At 34.7% G+C, this 27,549-nt stretch overlaps 2 protein-coding genes across 3 annotated transcripts in view; one reads left to right on the forward strand and one right to left on the reverse strand.

Moving 5' to 3' along the window:
* cdc73 (cell division cycle 73, Paf1/RNA polymerase II complex component, homolog (S. cerevisiae)) overlaps positions 1-27,549 on the forward strand; it is a 33,698-nt gene that overhangs the window by 5,414 nt on the left and 735 nt on the right. Inside the window, exons 8-17 of the mRNA XM_029453399.1 lie at positions 308-406; positions 525-603; positions 2,508-2,572; positions 10,280-10,337; positions 11,474-11,509; positions 11,682-11,769; positions 12,075-12,236; positions 12,526-12,626; positions 13,440-13,498; positions 27,279-27,383. Of these exons, the coding sequence (XP_029309259.1) occupies positions 308-406; positions 525-603; positions 2,508-2,572; positions 10,280-10,337; positions 11,474-11,509; positions 11,682-11,769; positions 12,075-12,236; positions 12,526-12,626; positions 13,440-13,498; positions 27,279-27,383 (852 nt within the window). The remainder of the gene's footprint in view (positions 1-307; positions 407-524; positions 604-2,507; positions 2,573-10,279; positions 10,338-11,473; positions 11,510-11,681; positions 11,770-12,074; positions 12,237-12,525; positions 12,627-13,439; positions 13,499-27,278; positions 27,384-27,549) is intronic.
* On the reverse strand, positions 3,133-7,709 carry LOC115022198 (beta-1,3-galactosyltransferase 2-like). Of its 2 annotated transcripts, none has more exons than XM_029453130.1 (2): positions 6,820-7,709; positions 3,133-4,895 (listed from the first exon to the last, which is right to left on the reverse strand). In XM_029453130.1, the coding sequence occupies exon 2, from the start codon at positions 4,781-4,783 to the stop codon at positions 3,536-3,538; it is 1,248 nt and encodes a 415-aa protein (XP_029308990.1). In that variant the 5' UTR covers positions 4,784-4,895; positions 6,820-7,709; the 3' UTR covers positions 3,133-3,535. The 2 variants fall into 2 exon arrangements, with proteins under 2 accessions (XP_029308990.1, XP_029308989.1); XM_029453129.1 differs by having other exon boundaries at positions 3,133-5,517.

Below are 27,549 nucleotides of genomic sequence, written 5' to 3' on the forward strand. Positions count from 1 at the left end.
TTTTTGAAACAACTTTGTATTTATTATCACAACAGTTTTTGTTGTGTTATATGTTCTATTTTCGTTTCGTTTTTATGTATAATAACAACTTTAAGGTGTATTTAGTGTTTTCTTATGTAATATTGATTAGGCAACTTGAAAGCACACGGTAACTGCTATCCAAGTGTGTTTTTAATGACGGGCAGTTTCATGTTTATGTTTTACATCTAAGTCTTTCAGGTTGGGACCCCAAAACCTTGATGTAAATCAATCGTTTTCTGCGAAGTGTTGAACTCATCGCGTCCTTTTCTGTTTCGATCTTCTGCAGAACTTCTCGAAGAACATCTTCGCCATCCTTCAGTCAGTGAAAGCCAGAGAAGAAGGGCGAGCACCAGAGCAGAGACCCACACAGAACACTACTCAAGTGGTAGTTATTTAACTCATTAAAGCAGTGGCAAGTCTATACATGACTACTAAGACACAGTGAGTGTACTACTGACAGGCATGTCAAGTAAAGAGTTGTTTATGTCTCATTTTGTTTGCAGGACCCGTCCCTAAGGAACAAGCAGCCTGTCCCAGCCGCCTACAACAGATACGATCAGGAGCGATTCAAAGGAAAAGAGGGTACGTTTGATTTGTGCTTCGGTTGCTAATTTTAGTCTTGACAAGTCTGTGTCTGTGGCAGGTAAGGAATACACAGTGAGCCTGAGGCTTTGATTAGATTGACTCCATTTACACCCCGTATCAATAAGCGCATGTCAATGAGAGGTGTAGATGCAGGTAGAACACATTGTATGGACCAGACCAACTCCAGCAGTGTGTAGATGTTGAGCAGGTAAAATACAAATATACAGTATCCCTTAATCCGAGGCACGAAAATGTTGCCTAAAACAAGTGTTTGTGGCTCCTGCTTGGTCTGTGCGTCATCAGGTGTAGAAAGCTTTTCTCGTGGGGAAAAGAGCCGTTGTCTGATATAGAGAGTGTGCAAACCAGAATTAATTTGGAGCATATAGATTAGAGTTTATATCTTAAATAAAAAATAAATAAAAATCAGGCTTTAGTGTGTGTCTCATCTGATCATCATTTAAAATCTAGGCTGATTGTAGTGCCGTGTTGGCAAACATTGATGCTGTATATTAATCTTTTCAGGAAAAAAACAATCCTCAGAAACCCGACTTTGTTTTATGCTAGGTCTAGTTAACATCCTAGTATTTAACGTATGTTTAATACGTAATACTGCAACTACTGATTTATTTATTTATATATATATATATATATATATATATATATATATATACACACACACAGAGAGATATACACACACACACACACACACACACACAGATATACACACACACACAGAGAGAGAGAGAGATATATACACACACACACACACACACACACACAGAGAGATATACACACACACACACACAGAGAGAGAGAGATATACACACACAGAGAGAGAGATATACACACACACAGAGAGAGAGAGATATACACACACACACACACACACACACAGAGAGAGAGAGCTACACACACACACACACAGATATATATACACACACACACACACACACACAGAGAGAGAGATACACACACACACACACACACACACACACACACACAGAGAGAGAGATATACACACACAGAGAGAGAGAGAGATATACACACACACACACACACAGAGAGAGAGAGATATACACACACACACACACACAGAGAGAGATATATACACACACACACACACACACACACACAGAGAGATATACACACACACAGAGAGAGAGAGATATACACACACAGAGAGAGAGATATACACACACACAGAGAGAGAGAGATATACACACACACACACACACACACACACACACACACACAGAGAGAGAGAGCTACACACACACAGATATATATACACACACACACACACACACACAGAGAGAGAGATACACACACACACACACACACACACACACACACACAGAAGAGAGAGATATACACACACAGAGAGAGAGAGAGATATACACACACACACACACAGAGAGAGAGAGATATACACACACACACACACACAGAGAGAGATATATACACACACACACACAGAGAGAGAGATATACACACACACAGAGAGAGAGATATACACACACACACAGAGAGAGAGATATATACACACACACACACAGAGAGAGAGAGAGATATATACACACACACACACACACACACACACACACACACACAGAGAGAGAGATATACACACACACACACACACAGAGAGAGAGATATACACACACACAGAGAGAGAGAGATATACACACACACAGAGAGAGAGAGAGATATACACACACAGAGAGAGAGAGAGATACACACACACACAGAGAGAGAGAGAGATATACACACACACAGAGAGAGAGAGAGAGATACACACACACACAGAGAGAGATAGGAAATAAACTGGGACAAATTAAAAGTGTTTACATTTACAATTGTGAAGTCTGTACTCAACAACTTATCCTGTGTTGTTTTCATAGAAACGGAGGGTTTCAAAATTGATACCATGGGCACCTACCACGGCATGACCCTGAAGTCAGTGACGGTAAGAGCAAACTGTTTGCTGATAGTGTTTAAAGATGACTACTCCCAGAGATACACTGCATGTCAATTTCACTCCATTTCTAATTATTGGTGTCAGCCAGAGCGGCTGCTAACATAGACCTCAATGTGTCCTGCTTGATAAGTAATCTGTGTTTATTGCCATGTGATGACTCACTGCATCAGTAAGCCGCCCAATTATTCTCTTTTTTAAGTAGCTAAATTAAGTAAAACAGTCATATTTTTCAGAAATATCTCAAAGAGATCAGAACAGAAAGTTTTGTCCTGTTTGTCATGTTTCAGATCCTCTTTAGAGCTGCGTCACCATCTACTGTTAGCTGCTTGCTAGTCGGTCTCAGTAATTCCTTGAAATGGAGTTGTCGGGTGAATCTTTGTGCTACATTAAGTCCTTTATGTACTTTAAAAAAAAAAAACATTTTCGTGTTTTGGTCATATGATGCATAATAAGTGGCTGGTCGCACTTCTGTTGTCAATGTGCCACATCTAAATATATAGTAGCTGGCTTCATGTTTTCTTTTTTAAATGTAATCATTGACTATTTGATAAACATGTGGAAACATTTATTTGCACTGTACCCTTTCCACTCTAATTTTCCAGTAGCCTTTATCTGTAATGCGGCATATATCAAACACACAAAAAAACAAACAAAATATGTATATAATTACAATAGCTTATTATAATAGCTTGTGGACCACAGTAACGCACAGCTTGTTCTATTGTTAAAATATAACTGTGTACATAAACCCTCCAGTGGTTTGACATGTAAACAGTTTTCATCTCTTTTGTACAAAATTGGCAATCATTATCGAGCACTTCACCAGGTTTTACAGAACAGTTATACATCATTTGTGTTACCAGTGTGGAGTAATCCCTCGATGCCAAGAACAGAATGGGCTATAAATCATTAGTGTATCTAACGAGGAGAGTTTAATGATAACTTTTGCAGTTATTGAGCTGTTCTCTTATTCGTTCTGTTGACGTGTGGCCTGCCCGCTCTCGATCTGTTGATGCAGGCGTTGTGTTTGTTGCTCTGCAGGTGATTCCAGTATTTAAGTAGTTCATTGGGATGAAACCCATGTGATGTTATCAGATGGCTGTACTTGCAGCTGGAATAAGACACCCGCCAGTGGTTGAATAGGAACTCATTTGGCGGAGGAGTCGGCTCGATCCGGAGATTGGCCAGACATACTCCCACAAACACGTCCTCCAGATGCAGGATGCGGATCCTTAGAGATGCGCGATAGAGTTTCATGGCCAAGTCTCCGGAGAAGACGTACCCAGTCCCAGAGCAGAAGGTGGGATACTTCTCACCTGGGTACAACTCAGGGGACATGTACCACTTGCTGTTTGTGTTTCGGTTTGGTGCGAAGTCCCTCATGTTGTTGCCTGTGAAGTAGTTCTTTTTAAGCTGCTGTTCTGGCCTGAGCAGCTTGTAAATGAGGTTCTCTGTGTTGACGAACATGTCGCTGTCTGTCTTCATGACATAGCCGGCTTGTGGGCAGTGAATTGCCACCCAGTTAATTCCCATCAATGTCTTAAAGGTCAGGTTTTTGTAGGTATCCAAAAAGTCCTGCTGAATGATATCATGATACCTCCGGCTCTCTGCTTCCAGCATCCTTTGCTGTAAAAGTCCCAGCTCTCCTTCATTTTTCCCAAGCAGAAAGAGCCGGATGAAGCCCAGAGCCGGAGCCACGCTCTCGTTACCCCATGTCTGCCTTATTGCATTTCTTGCCTCCACCTGCCGAGCCTCAGTGGCTATCAGCAACACCAGAAATGGCGCAGGTCTGCTGTCTGCACATTTGGCTGGCTCGTTGATGATATAAGTGAAAGGCCCTTGGGTTATAGTGCCACTAAGATCTCCCTCTACACTATGGCTAGTGTTGCCTGCCAGAGTGTTCTCAAAACGTGAGTGTCCTCGAGGAGAGGAGACGCCCTCCTCCTCAGGGGAGCTGATGTTCGCATCGACCCTGGAAGTCAGCAGAGGAACAATGACAAATCTCCATGCTGAGGCGCTTGTGTTTAATTTGGCTTTGGTGGTATGATGTTCACCTCCGTACACCACAGGGTGGCCTCTCCACCATGGCATACCTGTGAGCTTATGCAGGTGGACCAGAAAGACCAGGAGACCCAACAGTGAGAGGAGATAGAGAAAGTTAGCTGTGTGTGTACAGCAGTGGCGTCGTCTCCACTGCATGGTTTAGGCAGGTCACTCGCAAGTCGGCGGAGGCAAATTTAAATGATGTTGTTGTCTGACAAGCCAGCTGTACGGTGCGGTGCTGCTCTATTGTCGCACGTCTTGTGATTGCCTAGGAGACAGAGGAGAGGACATATTTGAGCAACAAGATACGCTTCTGAGACTGCGACAAAAATACCCACGATCAATTTGTACATTTCCTAATGGACAAGTCAGCAATGTGTAGACTGGTCCTCCTGATTTAGTTCATCTGAAGCTAATATTAAAGTTAATCTTCCTCAGTGTTCTTAAAGTTGATTTTAATAAAATCCAGAAGCCTTTACTCTTTTGGTTCACTCTCACAGCCCTCATCAGGCAGCTGTTTTATAGTTTAAAAAAAGCTCTAATAACGGACTGTGACCTGCACCAGCTGGAGAACGTAGTGGAGCATTTAGCAGCCAGATATTTCCAGAAACATGACTTCAAATGAAGGAAAATATAATGCTCCATAACTGCTCAATGTTTAGATCAGCAGCTGTTTGCTACGTTTGACGTTTGATAAAGATGATAAAATGTCACTGTTGTCTATGTTAGAGCTCCCAAAGAGGTAAGATCCCTGATATAAAAATGTTATTGTTGGTTAAGGTTTTGACGATAGTTTCCAGCAGTCCTCTGGTGTGAAGATCCGTAACACAAATGAAGTGGTCGTATTATGAAGTTGTGGTTCTGGAGGGCTTTTTGTCTTTGGTTTGTCTCTGTCAGCAGGATTACAGACAAAAATATAGTAAATATTTTTTATAGCACATTTATTACAGTGAATTAACCTTGAATATTGCCATAAAATCCATTTTACTTCCCGCTTTGATGCTAAAATACTAGTGAACTTTTTCACACTGCAAAAATGTGGTAATAAATGTGATAAATCCTTTCGATACTCAGTAAGGTAGCGTTTCTTACAGAGTATTGAATAGTTTTCGTCTCTACAGCAGGTGCACACAGTTGTTTACACCGCTGTGTTTGTCAGTCGCTGCCAGAAAGTTAGAATTACTTAATGGTGTGAACTGCTGCGGTGAATATTTAAATAGTCTTTCCTATTACATATGGAGCCTGTTTCAAGCAGCTGGTTTTCTTTGTTCAACAGATAATCTTAGTCTTCTTGGCCTTTTTGACCCTAAGATGACACAGCCTTATCTTTGCTCTATAATCAGCTAGCCGCGCATTTATATTTCTAACATTTCTAACAAATTTAGCATATGTTCATGCGCACGTAACTGTATGATCTAAGCTGATAAACATTTCATAAACATTATCTAAATTAGAAATTTCTTCACAATTTGAAATATATAAATATAATTTTGTATAAATCGATGTTTGAGATTGGAGCAGGTTCGGAGTTTCCTAGATGGTCCCCAGTTTTTCTTGTGTGTAATTAAAAAATATGATAACTTAAAGTTTCTGTTATGTCTAATTGTGTATAATCTTGTAATGATGTTCAGAAATCGTATCAGTTGTGCTGTCGGTCACATTAAAAAATTATCCTGCACAGCAGGCTAATGTTGAACAAACAACTCTGCACACGGGTCACTGTAAAGTTAGTTACTGCCACTCCATGATTACTGATTGTTTACTAAAGGTTTGTTAGGTTAATGAAATGTCTTTGTCATGTTTTTTGTTTCACTTTTTCAACTCTACACTAGTTTGCTCTTGAACAGCATCCAGATAAATAATAGTTATAGAAAGAAAAGCCTGTGTTTGTGTGCTGCTAGCACCCTGAAGTGGAGTGGAGTCTCTGTTTTACTGAATTACACACTACCCTCTTAAAGGACCCCAACGAGACAAAGAGTGGTTTGTGAGATCGCACAGAAGCCCTGAAAAGACTTCAGTTAGCTCTCTTGCATTCATCAGCAGAAATAGAACCGCGGTTTCCTTTTTTTTTAAAGGCACACCCATCACATCCTCTACGGTACATAACAACTGCTCATTAAATTTAGCAACATGAATCATTTCTCCAGCGCATTGTGTTGATGTGCGTTTGCATTCCAACAGCATAAACTCACCCCTCTTTAATCTAAGTACTCGACTCTTTCTGGCATCCATCGTTTCTGAATGTGATGAATGACGATCCTCACACACTGATCGCCCTGTTGTTCAATGCTCCCACTGTGCCCATAGCCAGATCACAATCACATCCAGCTACGGCTTGACGACTAAGGTCCTCATTTAGTTCCTCTACAGCGAGTGACAAGTCATCCTCTTCTTTTAACCCACATGTAGCAGTTACTCAAAATGACCAGAAAATGTAGTCCTCTTCCAGACACTCGTAGCCGTCTACCACATGCATGCACAAGTGTGTCTCTGTGCGTGTGCGTGGGTAGGACATGTGTCAGAGCTCCAGTGTTGCAGTCTCTCCATCTGCCTTGGCGCATTGTCCCCAGAGGCTTAATGCTAACGGTGCTGCCTCTGGCCAAAGGGAGCAGAGAGTCAGTGGTTGAACAGTTAGCTGCAGCCGCCGGAGCTTTCACTGCCCTTGCTTGTCGTATTGTGTATATCAAAGCAGCAGTGGATAGATGAGGATCATCTCTGGACGATGCCTTGCATCACTCCGTTGACTCTGCATTTCCTCTATTTGCGTGCTGATTCTTGTTTTCTCTATTCCTCTTCCTCTTTGATTCACATGCTCTCATGTTAACGTCCCTCCCCCCCATGTGCTGCTCTCTCCTCCTTTTTTTTTGGTTTCCATTTTCCTCTTCTCGCACTCCTCATTCAGCCGCCTCTGTCACTCTGCTCTGTGCTGTCGCTGTGTTGTGTGCAAGAGGGCTAGAAGGGTGAAGGCAGCGGGGGAGGAGTAAGATGAACAGGCGGTAGAGCTGTGAGTTGTGTGTTTGATGTGAAAGGCAGCTCTAGGCTTGGTGGCAGTACGGTCTCCCACCACGTCACGCTGTCTCTGCTGCTGTTGCTGCCCGCTCTGTTAAAGGGGGGTGCGGTGGGTTTGGACTGCTGACCTATTTGAATTCACGCCCATTCTCCAGAAAGAGGAATATAGCATTATATAAATTTGACGTGCTGTGAAGTAAGAGGGGAGAGAAGCCTTCATGTCGGCACTTCCACTAATCTTTGCGGATTGTGTAATCTGATTTGAAAGATGTTAAACGTTGCAGCTTAATTGTGCAATGGACAGGGCAACTCAAAAGCCCATTTAGTCGCAGTCTTTAATGCGTGTCCTGTCGGTCTCTTGTATTAGATTCTAATTAGAACACAGATAATTACAACAATGTTTCCGCTACGCTCAATCAGCCGTAGTTGTCGGCATTGCCGCAATTTTCATATTTGGTGGGGGGGTGGTAGTGGAAGAGGGCTGCTTGTTTACCAGACTAGCACTAGCTAGCTTACCAGCGTTGTACCTGTCTCATAATATCAACCTGTGAAGTGTTTTGGCGTCTGATAAACCTTCAAACTCAAGGATCTGTTACTCATCCTGGAGTCCCTGGATCCTCTCTGACGGGGGCCTGAAGCACTGTATATGTGGTGACGGGGGCCTGAAGCACTGTATATGTGGTGACGGGGGCCTGAAGCACTGTATATGTGGAGATTTGCTTATATGTAGCGTGTCCATGACTGTTGGACTATTTAAGTCAGGACATGTCGACTGTCGAGTACAAACTGTTTCACATCTTCTCAATCTGTTATAATTGCCAGCAATGTAACATTTTAAAAAGCAGGACTGCTGTAAGGTACAGAAGTAGAATAATTGATCACAGAACATGGAACCTAAAATTCTTCCATTTAAAAAATATATATTTTGAAAATGTCAATACAACACAGTGGAGGATGTGAAAAGAAGCCACAAAACAACAGGAGTGAAATATTGTACCGTGATGTGTTCACTACTTTGATTCTGGAGTAGACAAACGAAAATGAGCTTCTCTGTTTAAACAATGTTGCATGCAGGCTGAAATTCAACTCTGGTGTTCTGTCGGGAGATGCAGTGACTTAAAGCAAGCAACAGTAGAAACCCTAAAAGGAAAGTCCACTAGCCGCCAGGCTAATTCATAGAGTTTAAAATGCCACAGGCATAAGCTAATAGTGGTGGCTAACGCACTAATTGCTACCGTCAACCTGGATAGTCTTTGATGTGTGGTTCTTTTCACACACTAATCATTTTAAACTGTATTGTAAAGCTGTATTCTGGAGCAGAGCATCTCTTGGTGCTGGAGAGGAAGTCCAAGTTGCAACTGAGCTACAAACAAGCAGTTCATCTGTGACTGACCGTGATCCTGCAGTGGGCTGTGCAGCTGGTGGGATGGGAAGAGAAAAGATCTATTTGGATTTCAACAGACCTGGGAGCCCAGTAATAGTTGTTTGTAATTAATCTATATCATTGTGAAAGTGCTGACTGTGCAAATGTTATCCTCCGAACCTCAGCTTTGGCACAGAGTTTTCGCTTTCTCAATGTTCCGTTCATTCGAGCTGCTTTGATTGGCACAGAGGAACTGTCCTGGCATCAGTTGACAGGATGGGATTCGCTCCTCTATTGGAATTTTAATTACTGATGCTGGATAGTCTAAATTAATCTTATAAAATATTCACCCACTGGAAACATGGCTTGAATAATGTTTTTCAAGGGACCTCCTCAGTACAATAACAGGAGCTACACACGGGGCTCTTACATTTTTAACACTTTGAAGCTTTGCCTTTTTGAAGAAATTGTTGTATCTCTCAATCATGTGAAATATAAACAATCTATTCCCCTTCCCCCCACTCACCATTGAATACAATAATTAATAAAACAAGCAGTAAATGGTGTGATAATGTGTGGCCACAGACGATCTGCAGTGGCACAGCAGCTAATGGCCGCCTTTGTGTCTCTTCTGTCGTGGAGAAAGACAGAGAGTAAAATCAACTTGTGCTGAAACGATTTGGTAATTGATTAATCGTGCAAGTAATTTAAGAAGCTAAATGGTAAACGTGTGTTCCTGCTTCTCAACTATGAGGTATTGCTGCTTTAGACTTGTCGATCAGACAACAAAAGCAATTTGTAGACCTCGCAAAGCTCTGGGACATTTTGATGGGTAGTTTTCACAATCTCCACAAGGCCTGCATGTTTCTGTAGCTCCTGTCAGTGTGAGCTTCAGCCTGCAGGAAGTCACTGGATGATGGACTAATGTTAGACTGTCACCCTTAATCGTGGCCTCCTTTTTAAAGCCCCGTCCTCCCCATCCACCACTTGCACGCACGCACGCACGCACACACACGCTTCTTTTCAGGGAATCAATGGTGACCTGGAGGGAGCGGAGGGTGAGCAGCTATCCGCAAATAACCATGTTTTCCAAGGAGATTTTATTAGCGTGGGAAAAAAGTGTCTACATTTTCATGGTTTTATACTGTGTCTCAAAGTCTTAATGAGTGGTGTTGAGCAGCATGAACAAATCAATAGTGGATTAGGCCGTTGGATTCACCAACACTTACGTTGTTAAAGGAATGGTACGTTCATTAATATGATGATGTTGTGTTTTCCAGGAAGGAGCATCTGCTCGTAAGGCCCAGACCCCCGCCCTGCAGCCTGTCCCTCGTCCAGGTTGGTGTTGCCTACTTACATTTAAGCATATGGCTACACACAGTGTTAAGTTTGCACAATGCTCATTTGTTTTTGTTTTTAAAGGCCTGTATTGGAGTGTACAAGTGGAAGTGAAAGTTTATTGGCAACCACTGAGTCCCACGAAAACTGGACGTTTGAATTGCTTGTCATAAAACAAAGAAGAGACTCATGGGAAAGATTGTACCCCGTCAAGTAGGGCAGATCTACTAAAACATAATTGAAACGTCCCATTTTTAGGACTTAATGTGCATGATGAAACAGTGTTTTATGTTGACATGAACCTGAAATCAAATTCCTGCAAGGACTGGGTAACGATTACTGACACAAATAGTTTTATATTATAACTCCAGAAGTCGTGCAACATCTACTCCCATCTTATCTATTTGTGCATTTTCATTCTGGAAGAGCAGGGAAAAGTCTCTCCTGGATAAAGAAACTACAGTATATACTGTTAAAGCAGCTTTCGTCCCATGTGCAGTTGGTTCCCCTTTTTCTCTTACGTTTGCCAAGGGTCAAAGGTCAAAGTTGTTAAGAAAACTAGAAAAAGATTATTACAGCACCCTCACTTTCTGTCATTATCCTCTGTATCCTCTGTATCATCTGACCTGGCTGACACGGGGCTAATTGTAACCTGCCTGTCCTGTCTGGTGGGAGGTTTCCCTGCCAGCGCTGCCTGTCACTAAATGTCGGGCAGGCATGTGTCAGTCATTTTAGGGTGTGAGAGCACAACCAAACAGCATCTGTTGTTCATGATGTCCAGACTGTTGACTGATACATTTTGAGGTCAACTTCATGGAGGAAGAAGGGTTAAAGAAAGGAATGCCACTCCTGCAGATTAAATGGTCTATGCGTGGCCTCAGACTTTGATTTGAGATTATATTTTTAATGCGAGCCATTTGCAGTAAATAATTTTATGGAATCATTCAGTTAAACCTCCAGCTAAAGCGTTTAATATTTGTACTAGTTACTGCAATTTAGTAGTTAGTGGAGTCCTCCAGCTGATACTGAACGTTGTTGTTGAAAAGAAATTATCCTAATGATCATAATAATAATAATCATCATAATAATAATCCTGTTTATGCTTAGACTCTTTTGTGTTCTCTTTTCCCCTCTAGTTTCACAAGCCAGACCTCCACCGAACCAGAAGAAAGGTACGTTGCTTTCTCTCTGTTAGACTACGTTTGTGGCATTTATATAAAATACAGTATAATGTACATGATGCAATATAAACAAACTTTCTATTTGGTCATATAACTGCATTTCATTTGACTTTGTATCGGACGATACCTGTTTTTGAGACCTTTTTATCATGACTCTCATCAGGGTCCCGGACACCCATCGTCATCATCCCCGCTGCCACCACCTCACTCATCACAATGCTCAACGCTAAGGAACTCCTGCAGGATCTAAAGTAAGTGGACACACCTGTTGCTCGTTTTGTGTTTATCTTCTTTCAGTCTGCTGGCTGTCGCATTTCCATGAACCGAGAGAAATTAACATTTTCGTTTCATGTTCGTTTCATCTAACATGCTTATTACAGATTACGAAATGACATTACGCAGACCAGGCTGGAAAAAATATATAATAGATATCCTTTTATCAAAATGTTGGAACCAAAGCAGATTTGAAAAAAATTGTTTTTCAAGGCCTTGTAAGCAAGTGTGTTAAGTTTCTGTAAATGAGATAAAGTAGTAGTATTACTTACGTTTGTACAAGGTTTGTCACGCCAGAAGAGAAGAAGAAGCAGGGCATCCAGCGTGATAATGAGGTTCTGCTTCAGAGACGCAAAGACCAGATCCAGCCTGGTGGCACAACTCTGAGTGTCACTGTGCCGTACCGGATCATCGATCAGCCGCTCAAACTGGCTCCACAGGATTGGTGAGGATTAAAATATTGGTTGTCATGATACTTTCTATTAAGGTGTGCCCTGCACTACAACGACTTTCTTTATTTTGGCACATTCGTTCTAGGAGAGCAGGGCCTTTTCATCTGGTCATCATGGTGTGTGTTGCACCAGGGTCGTCCACACCTTGCCTCGTATTATATCAAGCAGTGGATCTTTTAAATTAAATGTCAACCCTCAGCACACAAACCATACAGTACAAAGGGCATTAAACAACTCATAATGTCACATTGATGATAATGCCTTGGTATGATGTAACAACAGGGATCGAGTGGTGGCTGTGTTCGTGCAGGGTCCTGCCTGGCAGTTCAAAGGCTGGCCGTGGCTGCTGCCTGATGGATCTCCTGTCGACATTTTCGCCAAAAGTAAGCAATACAGACTTTAAAGTTCTTTTAGAAATTGTTACCATACTTGTAACTGGGCATTAGGCTTGAGCAACAGTATAATTTTTCAATACAGTCAAAAATACAGACGCTCCGTTTTCTATGATGCTGTATTGATGCGATGTATTGTAGAAGTATTGTTTGTGAACAAATATAATTAATGGAACATTATTTCAAAGTGTTCTGAATCTGCTCATTTGACTAACAGAATATGATTTCACACAGACGCTTCACCTGAAGTGTTTAAATGTTCAGGCAATGTGATACAAATAATTACCCATAGTAAGTTTAGTCTTAAGCATTTTGGGCATTATCTAGTAGTGATAATGTAAAATCACACAGTTTTAAATGGAAAAACCTTCAAGTTTTCAAGAAGCGCCCACAAACCTTTTCCCAAAACAATTCAGATATTTTTATAAACTAAAAATATAAAATAAGTTTAAAATTGGGAATGACAGCTTCTTAGTTTCGAGTGATTTTACAAAGATAGTTATGAATATTATTTTTCTGCTAATAGATCCCCTAAATACTACACACTGGTCCTTTTTTTTGATAAAATTCTTCAATGCATGGAATTATGAAAGTACATTTTTGTCATGAAATGTGTGCGTGTGGCACCACGCAGCAGACACCGATCTTTAGCAGTTTAGTCGGGCCATTGCAGGCACGCCATCAAATGCAAATATTTAATTGAGGTTTTATAAGTGAGGCGCCAACGCACTGACGACGGCTTGTTTACTTCAGCCTCGACCCGGATTCATCCATATAAATGTATGCGTGCATGTTCCCCTCCAGTTCGAGCCTTTCATTTGAAGTATGACGAGGCAAAGATAGACCCCAACGTGCAGAAGTGGGTATACTACCAGTGCCCCTTTCTTCGTAATATTTAACTATGTGTACTTTTCTTTAATATTTTATACTACCATGTGTTACTACTTTTAATACCCGCGTATCCTACATGTGTATTTTCTTCCCCTTAATATTTATACCTACATGGGTAGTATTCTTCTTATATCCTGATACTACAGGGGTACTATTCTTCGTACTTATTTTACTTACATATGATTTTTTCAATATGCATACTAATGTGTAGTATTCCTTCTAACCTCCGATTTATAGACCAGGGCATTATGCTTCTTATGCATGCCTATAACTTACAGTGCGACCGACATTGTCTTACTTTATACTACATGTGTACGCCATTTCTATTATTTATACTACAATACTGCTACGATTCTTCGTAAGATGTAGATACATGTGGAGCCATGTCTTAATATTATGCAAAAAAGAGGGCACTCGATTCTTAAGATATCGAGACATGGGGATGTAGTAGTCGTCGTACGAGGAGACGAACCATAGAACGAGGAGGCGGCCTAAGCGGGCATAAGTAATATCTACTAATAATTTTCTTAATATTTCTTATACTAACCATTTTGGTTTAATATTCTGCTTGTAATAGTTATACTACCAAGGTGCTGTTGGGCCTGGGCGGGTTGTGTTTGTGTGGGAAATAGTCTTCGGAATGTAAGTATATTTACTAACAGCTGGGTGGGTGGTAATATTTCTCTTCCCCGGAAGATTGTAGGCATTTGAAATGGGGGTGCGGGTAATGTGTGGACTAGTGACAGAGGTGTAGGAATTTATTTCATACTACAAGTGTACGAGAGTTAGTAATATGTGGGTGGAGTGATACTACATGCTTGTAGTCGGTACATGTCTTTTCTTAATATTATACTACATGTGTACTATTCTTCTTAAAATATTATACTACATATGTTACTATTCTTCTTCTTAATATTTATACTTAAGTGTTATTTATTCTTTCTTAATATCTATACTACATGTGTTGATTATTCTTTCTTCTTAATATTCTATTACTCATTTTCTTTGTACTATTCTTCTTAATATTATAACTACAGATGACTATTCTTTTAATATTTATACTACATTTTTGTTGTACTATTCTTCTTAATATCTTATACTACATATTGCATATTTCTTCTTAATATTTATACTACATGTGACTATTCTCTTAATATTTATACTACATGTGTACTATTCTTATTATATCTATACTACATGTGTACTATTTCTTAATATTTACTACATGTGTACTATTTCTTAATATTTATACTACATGTTGTACTATTCTTCTTAAATTTATACTATGTGTACTATTCTGTCTTAATATATACTACATGTGTACTATTTTCTTAATTTATACTACATATATGTACTATTCTTCTCAATATTATACTACATGTGTATTATTCTTAATATTTATACTACATGTTACTATTCTTCTTAATATTTATACTACATGTGTACTATTCTTCTTAATATTATATTTACATATATACTATTTCTAATATTAACTAATATGTACTATTTTCTTAATATTTACTACATGTGTACTATTCTTAAGATCTATACTACATGTGTACTATTCTCTAATATTTATACTACATGTGTACTATTCTTTCTTAATATCTATACTACATGTGTACTATTCTTCTTAATATTTATACTACATGTGTACTATTCTTCTTAATATTTATACTACCTATGTACTATTCGTCTTAATAATTATACTACATGTGTATTATTCTTCTTAAATTTATACTACTATGTATTATTCTTCTTAATATTATACTACATATGTACTATTCGTCTTAATATCTATACTACAGTGTACTATTCTTCTTAATATTTATACTACATATGTACTATTCTTCTTAATATTTATACTACATGGTACTATTCTTCTTAATATTTATACTACATATGTACTATTCTTAATATCTATACTACATGTGTATTATTCTTCTTAATATTTATACTACATATGTACTATCGTCTTAATATCTATACTACATGTTTACTATTCTTCTTAATATTTATACTACATGTGTACTATTCGTCTAATATCTTACTAGTACATGTTTTACTATCTTATACTACAATTTATACTACATGTACTATTCTTCTTAATATTTATGCTACATGTGTACTATTCTCTTAATATTTTATACTACATGTTTACTATTCTTCTTAATATGTATACTACATGTGTAGTATTTTTTAATATTTATACTACATAGTACTATTCTCTTAATATCTATGCTACATGTGTACTATTCTTCTTAATATTTATACACATATGTACTATTCTTAATATCTATACTACATGTGTACTACTTCTTAATATTTATACTACATATGTACTATTCGTCTTAATATTTATTAATAAGTGTTATTATTCTTCTTAATATTTATACTACATATGTACTATTCGTCTTAATATATACTACATGTTACTATTCTTCTTAATATTATATTAAAGTGTACTATTCTTCTTAATATTTATACTACATGTGTACTTTATTCTTATATTTATACTAATGTGACTATTCTCTTAAATTTATACTACATATGTACTATTCTTCTTAATATTTATGCTACATTAGTACTATTCTTCTTAATATTTATACTACATGTGTACTATTCTTCTTAATATTTATACTACATATGTACTATTCTTAATATCTATACTACATGTGTACTATTCTTCTTAATATTTATACTACATATGTACTATTCTTCTTAATTTTTATACTAAATGTGTACTATTCTTCTTAATATCTATACTACATATGTACTATTCTTCTTAATATCTATACTACATGTGTACTATTCTTCTTAATATTTATACTACATGTGTACTATTCTTCTTAATATCTATACTACATGTGTACTATTCTTCTTAATATTTATACTACATATGTACTATTCTTAATATCTATACTACATGTGTACTATTCTTCTTAATATTTTATACTACATATGTACTATTCTTCTTAATATTTATACTACATGTGTATTTTTCTTTTTAATATCTATACTACATGTGTACTTTTCTTCTTAATATCTATACTACATGTGTACTATTCTTCTTAATATTTATACTACATGTGTATTATTCTTCTTAATATTTATACTACATGTGTAGTATTCTTCTTAATATCTATACTACATGTGTACTATTCTTCTTAATATTTATACTACATATGTACTATTCTTCTTAATATTTATACTACATGTGTACTATTCTTCTTAATTTATACTACATGTGTACTATTCTTCTTAATATCTTTACTACATGTGTACTATTCTTCTTAATATTTATGCTACATGTGTACTATTCTTCTTAATATTTATACTACATGTTTACTATTCTTCTTAATATGTATACTACATGTGTAGTATTCTTCTTAATATCTATACTACATGTGTACTATTCTTCTTAATATTTATACTACATATGTACTATTCTTCTTAATATTTATACTACATGTGTATCTTTCTTTTTAATATCTATACTACATGTGTACTTTTCTTCTTAATATCTATACTACATGTGTACTATTCTTCTTAATATCTATACTACATATGCACTATTCTTCTTAATATGTATACTACATGTGTACTATTCTTCTTAATATCTATACTACATATGCAATATTCTTCTTAATATTTATACTACATGTGTACTATTCATCTTAATATTTATACTACATGTGTACTATTCTTCTTAATATCTATACTACATATGTACTATTCTTCTTAATATTTATACTGCATGTGTACTATTCTTCTTAATATCTATACTACATGTGTACTATTCTTCTTAATATTTATACTACATATGTACTATTCTTCTCAATATTTATACTACATGTGTATTATTATTCTTAATATTTATACTACATGTGTACTATTCTTCTTAATATTTATACTACATGTGTACTATTCTTCTTAATATTTATATTACATATATACTATTCTTAATATCTATACTACATATGTACTATTCTTCTTAATATTTATACTACATGTGTACTATTCTTAAGATCTATACTACATGTGTACTATTCTTCTTAATATTTATACTACATGTGTACTATTCTTCTTAATATCTATACTACATGTGTACTATTCTTCTTAATATTTATACTACATGTGTACTATTCTTCTTAATATTTATACTACATATGTACTATTCGTCTTAATATTTATACTACATGTGTATTATTCTTCTTAATATTTATACTTATCTTCTTAATATTTATACTACATATGTACTATTCGTCTTAATATCTATACTACATGTGTACTATTCTTCTTAATATTTATACTACATATGTACTATTCTTCTTAATATTTATACTACATGTGTACTATTCTTCTTAATATTTATACTACATATGTACTATTCTTAATATCTATACTACATGTGTATTATTCTTCTTAATATTTATACTACATATGTACTATTCGTCTTAATATCTATACTACATGTTTACTATTCTTCTTAATATTTATACTACATGTGTACTATTCTTCTTAATATCTTTACTACATGTGTACTATTCTTCTTAATATTTATACTACATATGTACTATTCTTCTTAATATTTATGCTACATGTGTACTATTCTTCTTAATATTTATACTACATGTTTACTATTCTTCTTAATATGTATACTACATGTGTAGTATTCTTCTTAATATTTATACTACATATGTACTATTCTTCTTAATATCTATGCTACATGTGTACTATTCTTCTTAATATTTATACTACATATGTACTATTCTTAATATCTATACTACATGTGTACTATTCTTCTTAATATTTATACTACATATATACTATTCGTCTTAATATTTATACTACATGTGTATTATTCTTCTTAATATTTATACTACATATGTACTATTCGTCTTAATATCTATACTACATGTTTACTATTCTTCTTAATATTTATACTACATGTGTACTATTCTTCTTAATATTTATACTACATGTGTACTATTCTTCTTAATATTTATACTACATATGTACTATTCTTCTTAATATTTATGCTACATTAGTACTATTCTTCTTAATATTTATACTACATGTGTACTATTCTTCTTAATTTTTATACTACATATGTACTATTCTTAATATCTATACTACATGTGTACTATTCTTCTTAATATTTATACTACATATGTACTATTCTTCTTAATTTTTATACTAAATGTGTACTATTCTTCTTAATATCTATACTACATATGTACTATTCTTCTTAATTGTTATACTAATGTTGTACTATTCTTCTTAATATCTATACTACATATGTACTATTCTTCTTAATATCTATACTACATGGTACTATTCTTCTTAATATTTATACTACATGTGTACTATTCTTCTTAATATCTATACTACATGTGTACTATTCTTCTTAATATTTATACTACATATGTACTATTCTTAATATCTATACTACATGGTACTATTCTTCTTAATATTTATACTATATATGTACTATTCTTCTTAATATTTATACTACATGTGTATTTTTCTTTTTAATATCTATACTACATGTGTACTTTTCTTCTTAATATTTATACTACATGTGTACTATTCTTCTTAATATTTATACTACATGTGTATTATTCTTCTTAATATTTATACTAAATGTGTAGTATTCTTCTTAATATCTATACTACATGTGTACTATTCTTCTTAATATTTATACTACATATGTACTATTCTTCTCAATATTTATACTACATGTGTATTATTCTTCTTAATATTTATACTACATGTGTACTATTCTTCTTAATATTTATACTACATGTGTACTATTCTTCTTAATATTTATATTACATATATACTATTCTTAATATCTATACTACATATGTACTATTCTTCTTAATATTTATACTACATGTGTACTATTCTTAAGATCTATACTACATGTTTACTATTCTTCTTAATATTTATACTACATGTGTACTATTCTTCGTAATATCTATACTACATGTGTACTATTCTTCTTAATATTTATACTACATGTGTACTATTCTTCTTAATATTTATACTACATATGTACTATTCGTCTTAATATTTATACTACATGTGTATTATTCTTAAGATCTATACTACATGTTTACTATTCTTCTTAATATTTATACTACATGTGTACTATTCTTCGTAATATCTATACTACATGTGTACTATTCTTCTTAATATTTATACTACATGTGTACTATTCTTCTTAATATTTATACTACATATGTACTATTCTTCTTAATATCTATACTACATGTGTACTATTCTTCTTAATATCTATACTACATGTGTACTATTCTTCTTAATATCTATACTACATATGTACTATTCTTCTTAATATTTATACTACATATGTACTATTCTTCTTAATATTTATACTACATGTGTACTATTCTTCTTAATATCTATACTACATATGTACTATTCTTCTTAATATTTATACTACATGTGTACTATTCTTCTTAATATCTATACTACATGTGTACTATTCTTCTTAATATTTATACTACATGTGTACTATTCTTCTTAATATTTATACTACATATGTACTATTCTTCTTAATATTTATACTACATGTGTACTATTCTTCTTAATATCTATTCTACATGTGTACTATTCTTCTTAATATATATACTACATGTGTACTATTCTTCTTAATATCTACACTACATGTGTACTATTCTTCTTAATATTTATACTACATGTTTACTATTCTTCTTAATATGTATACTACATGTGTAGTATTCTTCTTAATATCTATACTACATGTGTACTATTCTTCTTAATATTTATACTACATATGTACTATTCTTAATATCTATACTACATGTGTACTATTCTTCTTAATATATATACTACATGTGTACTATTCTTCTTAATATTTATACTACATGTGTACTATTCTTCTTAATATTTATACTACATGTGTACTATTCTTCTTAATATTTATACTACATATGTACTATTCGTCTTAATATTTATACTACATGTGTATTATTCTTAAGATCTATACTACATGTTTACTATTCTTCTTAATATTTATACTACATGTGTACTATTCTTCGTAATATCTATACTACATGTGTACTATTCTTCTTAATATTTATACTACATGTGTACTATTCTTCTAATATTACTACATATGTACTATTCTTCTTAATATCTATACTACATGTGTACTATTCTTCTTAATATCTATACTACATGTGTACTATTCTTCTTAATATCTATACTACATATGTACTATTCTTCTTAATATTTATACTACATATGTACTATTCTTCTTAATATTTATACTACATGTGTACTATTCTTCCTAATATCTATACTACATATGTACTATTCTTCTTAATATTTATACTACATGTGTACTATTCTTCTTAATATCTATACTACATGTGTACTATTCTTCTTAATATTTATACTACATGTGTACTATTCTTCTTAATATTTATACTACATATGTACTATTCTTCTTAATATTTATACTACATGTGTACTATTCTTCTTAATATCTATTCTACATGTGTACTATTCTTCTTAATATATATACTACATGTGTACTATTCTTCTTAATATCTACACTACATGTGTACTATTCTTCTTAATATTTATACTACATGTTTACTATTCTTCTTAATATGTATACTACATGTGTAGTATTCTTCTTAATATCTATACTACATGTGTACTATTCTTCTTAATATTTATACTACATATGTACTATTCTTAATATCTATACTACATGTGTACTATTCTTCTTAATATATATACTACATGTGTACTATTCTTCTTAATATTTATACTACATGTGTACTATTCTTCTTAATATTTATACTACTTGTGTACTATTCTTCTTAATATTTATACTGCATGTGTACTATTCTTCTTAATATCTATACTACATGTGTACTATTCTTCTTAATATCTATACTACATGTGTATTATTCTTCTTAATATTTATACTACATATGTACTATTCTTCTCAATATTTATACTACATGTGTATTATTCTTCTTAATATTCATACTACATGTGTACTATTCTTCTTAATATTTATACTACATGTGTACTATTCTTCTTAATATCTATACTACATGTGTACTATTCTTCTTAATATTTATACTACATATGTACTATTCTTCTTAATATTTATACTACATATGTACTATTCTTCTTAATATTTATACTACATGTGTACTATTCTTAATATCTATACTACATATGTACTATTCTTCTTAATATTTACACTACATGTGTACTATTCTTAAGATTTATACTACATGTGTACTATTCTTAATATTTATACTACATGTGTACTATTCTTCTTAATATTTATACTACATATGTACTATTCTTCTTAATTTTTATACTAAATGTGTACTATTCTTCTTAATATCTATACTACATTTGTACTATTCTTCTTAATATCTATACTACATGTGTACTATTCTTCTTAATATTTATACTACATGTGTACTATTCTTCTTAATATCTATACTACATATGTACTATTCTTCTTAATATTTATACTACATATGTACTATTCTTCTTAATATTTATACTACATGTTTACTATTCTTCTTAATATCTATACTACATATGTACTATTCTTCTTAATATTTATACTACATGTGTACTATTCTTCTTAATATTTATACTACATATGTACTATTCTTAATATCTATACTACATGTGTACTATTCTTCTTAATATATATACTACATGTGTACTATTCTTCTTAATATATATACTACATGTGTACTATTCTTCTTAATATTTATACTACATATATACATATATTCTTCTGCATGAAGCACTTTTAACTTGATGTTTACATTTTTTTAATCCCTTTTTTTCATAACTTTTTGTAAATCTGTAAAGAACAAGATAAATATCAAATTGTATAAAACTCAATAAATCTTAGAATCACAATAATTATATTTGGGCACAAAAAACTGAATTTTTGTTGAAATGTTGTCTTTTCCTTTTAATACAATCTAAACGGTTTGGAAAAGGTCTCTGAATTCTTCCTGTGGAGAGAAATTAGTCTCAATATTGTCGACAAATATAAATAATATTTACAAACGTGTAAAAATAAGTGTTTTAAGTAATTCATGGTGTCGTCAAATGAATTCTCCAATCGCCCCCTAATAAAATACAAAGCAAATTGAACAAACGTAAAAGGATTTTACATTATATTTTACATTCATAACTGTATGATCAAATCATAATCCTCAACGTCAAGAGAAGTTATTTTAATACATGATATGAAAGATGGTTCCTTGCCTGTTTTTAGTTTTTTGATCAAAATGTTTCACTCGGGTATTGCAGCCTTTGGCCCTCTGTGTTTGGTGTTTCATAATGCTGACCTCTGATCACAGGAGTCCGGGAAATCATTTTGAAATGTTGGCTCAAAACAAATGAAGTTATTTGCTATTCTGTGCAAACAAACACTGCAGGATGCTGCTGGAACATCTCACACTTAAACTTAAAGCCTTAAAGCACCAAATGTGAAGTAGCATCTTTGACTTTGTAATCAGATTAAAGTATTGTTGATATTATCACAATATGGAGACAATATCATAAATCCTTTAGTACTAATATAACTTTCTTATAGGGGTGTCGCGATATACCTGTATTGACCAAATACATAATATAAAAAAATGCAATACATTCATTTAATTAATTTGCCAAAAATAAATATATATATATATATATTGCGATAATCCTGTCGTTAAAATCTGATATTGTGACAGCCTTACTTTCTCATACAACTGATTATAATGCGGTACTGTCATACAAATATTACCTTGTGTTTTTGTCATAACTCTGATTTACTATCACATCGTTATGAGAAACTTCTTCATCATTTTAAATGAGTCATTTTATGAAAACAAAACTACTAATAGGCGTTGTGTATTTTATAGAAGTAAGCTTCCATATATATCCCACATGTATCTCTGAGAACACGCAGTATGTCTTTGTAACATTTGATCAGTGTGTTGGCTTCAGAGCAACAGCGTGATGTCAGAGTCAAAGTTACACATTTACTAACTTTTTGGGGAATTCCCCCGAATAATTCTTAACTTGTTCGGATGTGGGCTCTTCGCTCTGCTTTGTCGTGCAGTATTTTAATTACTGACAAAATGTGCGTGAGATATCTTGGATTTGTTCTTCTGGTCTGGTTTCCAGAAGTGCTGCATGGTAAGAACATTAAATGATGTTTAATCTAATCTAATTCTTTAAGCATTTCACTAGAGTTCTCTCTTACTTATCACTGTTTCAGCACAAAGTGCAACTGAGCCATGTCATGCTCCCAGTCTGAATGCTGGTTATTTGGTCCCTGAACAAGAAGACTACACTCATGAACAAACGCTCACTTATGCCTGTGATAACGGAAGTAAACCTGCAGTGGAGGGCTGGTGGGGGACAAGCACATGTCTAAATGGCAAATGGTCTCATAAACCACAATGTATAGGTACGTGTTCTATGATATCTCCGCTGGTTTGTTTGAATAAGACACTGAAAGCCTGCAGAAGTGTTATTCAGTGTAGACTGTGTCACCTCTCATGTTTTCTCTTTAATGCCCCTTGGAAAACGTTATTTTTAATTAATGTTTAAATGCTGCAAAAGGATGAAGTCCTCCATCTGTCGCTGTATGACACTGTAAAGTAAACACGTTACGTTATTATATTACTGAATGATACTGTTCAATGTTGAACCTAACTAAATGTAAATCTAAGGATAAAAAAGACACGGAAATTGGGTGTAAGCTTTAGGATATTTGTTCATTTTAATAAATCCTTCGAGAAAATGTTCTAAAAAAATGGAAAAAATTAAGCGTCAACTGAATAAAAGAGAAATGCATATAGTGTGCAACACTTTGTTCCTACTTTCTTCTTCCCCCCCAGAAAAAAATAACTGCATTCTACCAGATATACCCAATGCAAAATACACAGACAGCACAAGTGGTTGGTATAAGGCTGGGATCAAAATCAGGATCAAATGTGACAAAGGATATGAACACAAGGACCAGGACGCCACAGCCAGATGTATAAATGGAACCTGGTTCTCTGTGCCGGTCTGTCAGAGTAAGTCCGTCACATGTTCTGTGTCAGTAAGCTGTAAAATGAATATAACTAATTATTACATTTGAATTCTCACCAGCTACACCAATCAAGCCAACCAAGTAGCCTTTAATGACAAATGTGCTTATTTTCACAGAAAGTATCGAAGCATGTGATGCGCCCCCTAAAATCCCCCATGCTGTGATCATCCATCAGGGATACCAGGAGGTGTTTGCTGCAGATGCAGAAGTGAAGTATGAATGTGAAGGTGGATATATTGCAGAGGGAGCAGACGCTGACAAAAAAATCATTTGCCTGAAAGGAAACTGGGCTGAAGGCTCAACGTGCAGTAAGTGGACAAAGTGCTGAGATACGCAGTGATAAAAATACTTGTTATTGAATGCAAAAAAGAGACAGTTGACAATTCGTTAAACCCCTTTCCTTAACAGCGATTGTACAAACATAGTTTAGACCAACTAGGCATGGCAGGCCTGACAAGATCTGGATGTCTCCATAGCCTGTGCTGAAATGTTGGTCATAGGGTTGTAGTAAGACTCACACTCGGTAACTAAAGAATTTGGAGGTTGGTGTCTCTTTCTAACCAACTAACCTTTACCAAAGATGCAAAGCAAAAGTGTAAGGAAGTGATTAAACTGAGTCTTTATCTGCTCAGCATTGCCACAAACGTAAGCATTCCAGGCTAACTAGCTTACCTTTCCAAAGGCAAGAGGCATGTCATTAACAATGTATTATTATGTGGGGTTACAAGTTATATTAGGAGAAAATACTTGTTCAGGACTTGAACATCCACTGTGTGGGAGACAAGATTAGAGCTTGTAACCTGTAGCTTGTAAAGCTTATAGCTTGTTCTACTTGTTCACAATCATCAAATAGAATATAGATATAGTTAAAACTATTTAATATCCACTCAACAATTAATTCCAGTTGAATTGAAACAGTATAATTGATCACAGGCTGCAGGCTATGAGACGTCAGTTTGTCTGTTGTATAAAGGGATCTACAGCGCTGGAGGCCCGTTCAGTCCTACGAAAGTCTCTCAGTGGCGCATGAAGCAAAAATGGCTCGAGCTCAACTGCCGAGAGATAAAAATACTCAGGTCTTCCGTCAATCTTCCGCATACATAGGCCAATAGCGCATGTGCACTAGCATTTCCTTTAAGACCTTCCTTACTTTAGGATTTAATCATTTAAACTAGGGCTATTCAAGTGTTCGCACTGGAAGGTTCATTTACCTCAAAAAATATCCCGATTTACAGATGTCTCTTTCCCAATGTAAGACTATGGGTAAAGTATTTTTGGACCATGACGTGACGGACCCGGAAGTTGGAATTCCACAGTTTGGCCACTAGGGAAATTGTGCAATTTGACCTGATACAAATGCCCATTGTTTAAAATGTGTAAACAATTCAATGGCTCCAACCCGGTTTTGAATCTGAGTTTCAGTACTAGTCTTCTATTACAAACCAAAATTAATAGTTGAAAAAAGGTTGATTTTCAGCCAACATGACAGTATTTAAAGTTAAGACAACTTTTGATTCATTAATAATTCCACCAGTCTTGCCATGTTGTAATAAAAGAATGAAAGAAACTTGATTCATAGACATTGAAGATATTGAAAGAATTAGAAATGGGTCCCTAACCAAAAGATCTAACCATTGGACTGAGCCACAACATTTAAAAAAAAAAAAAAAGAGCAACGAAGCTTACATTTGACAAAGATATCAAATGTAAGACTGTAGCCTACTGTGTGAAAATATGAGCATTTTAGTATTTAGCCACTTTCTCACAACGTGTGTTTTGCTACAGTAAGCTTTTAGACCACCCAAGGGTGATATTAGACAAAATATTATATATTAATAACATACATCTAATAGACATTAATATAATTACACGATTATTTTACAATTATATTTATGACAATATACTATACTATGGCTAGCTCTACCAGGACACGAACAATGCTGCTCCTTTATTTCCGTAGTTTGCACAGTCCTGGGACATGTAGCTTTAACCTCGTCTTTTAGCATTAAATCATGTATGTAGACATCAGGTACATATTTAAGACCTGTAATTTAAGTCAGCTGGAGTTTTCAAACCACTTTGACTTTAAACATTAGCTCATGCTAGCTAGCTATCTCTGGCATCATTTAATAAATCTGCCACAGTTGTTAGTGAAAACTGCATTGTGCCAATCAAGATAGTGATGGAATTAGCAGTACTACTGTGGAACCTGCGAGGTATCCTACCTTTTTGATTTCGTCAATTACATGTACAGTAACTTCATTACATTGTGATCCTGGTCACAGTCTCGTTACAACAGAAGTTATTTTCTTTTCCTAGAGAACATACAGTAATTCTGTCCTCTATAGCCAAACTATCCCCAGAAATCTGTGGAAAATCTATGACATATCCTGGGATAGTCAAATTATGAGTCAACCTTCACATTCACACTATCTAAAAACAGGGACATCTTACCAATTATGTAAATTTGGAAATGGAAATGTCAGGATAAAGCCTGTTCAAAGTAAAGACTTTGTTCTCTCTGCTGGTCAATTTGAGAATTTGCGGTATATCAATTTTATGAAATATCTCTCCACAGTATGGACTACTGTTTGTACACCTAACATTATTCCACTTAGAAACAGGTACCGAACCAGATGCTGGAAAAGGTGGTTCTGCAGAGGTGGGAACAGGTGGGACACACACTACATCAGTTGGCAGTGAGACACAACCTGCAGGTGGAGGTAGGTTGACATTTATAAAACAGGTAGTTCAAATCAAGCATTGTGATTGGTTCATAGCCGTATAATAACCACATACCACAGCTATGACTTTTAATTCCTTTGTACAAAGGAGACGGCACACAAGAGACAATTTTCTGTATCAGTGTCTCATGGGTTTCACCACTGA

The sequence above is a fragment of the Cottoperca gobio genome, chromosome 17 (assembly GCF_900634415.1).
Source record: "Cottoperca gobio chromosome 17, fCotGob3.1, whole genome shotgun sequence".
In the NCBI taxonomy this organism is placed as follows: domain Eukaryota; kingdom Metazoa; phylum Chordata; class Actinopteri; order Perciformes; family Bovichtidae; genus Cottoperca; species Cottoperca gobio.

Coding starts and splice junctions, on each gene's coding strand:
- LOC115022198 (XM_029453130.1), bottom strand. CDS start 4,783: ATGCAGTGGAGACGACGCCACTGCTGTACACACACAGCTAACTTTCTC.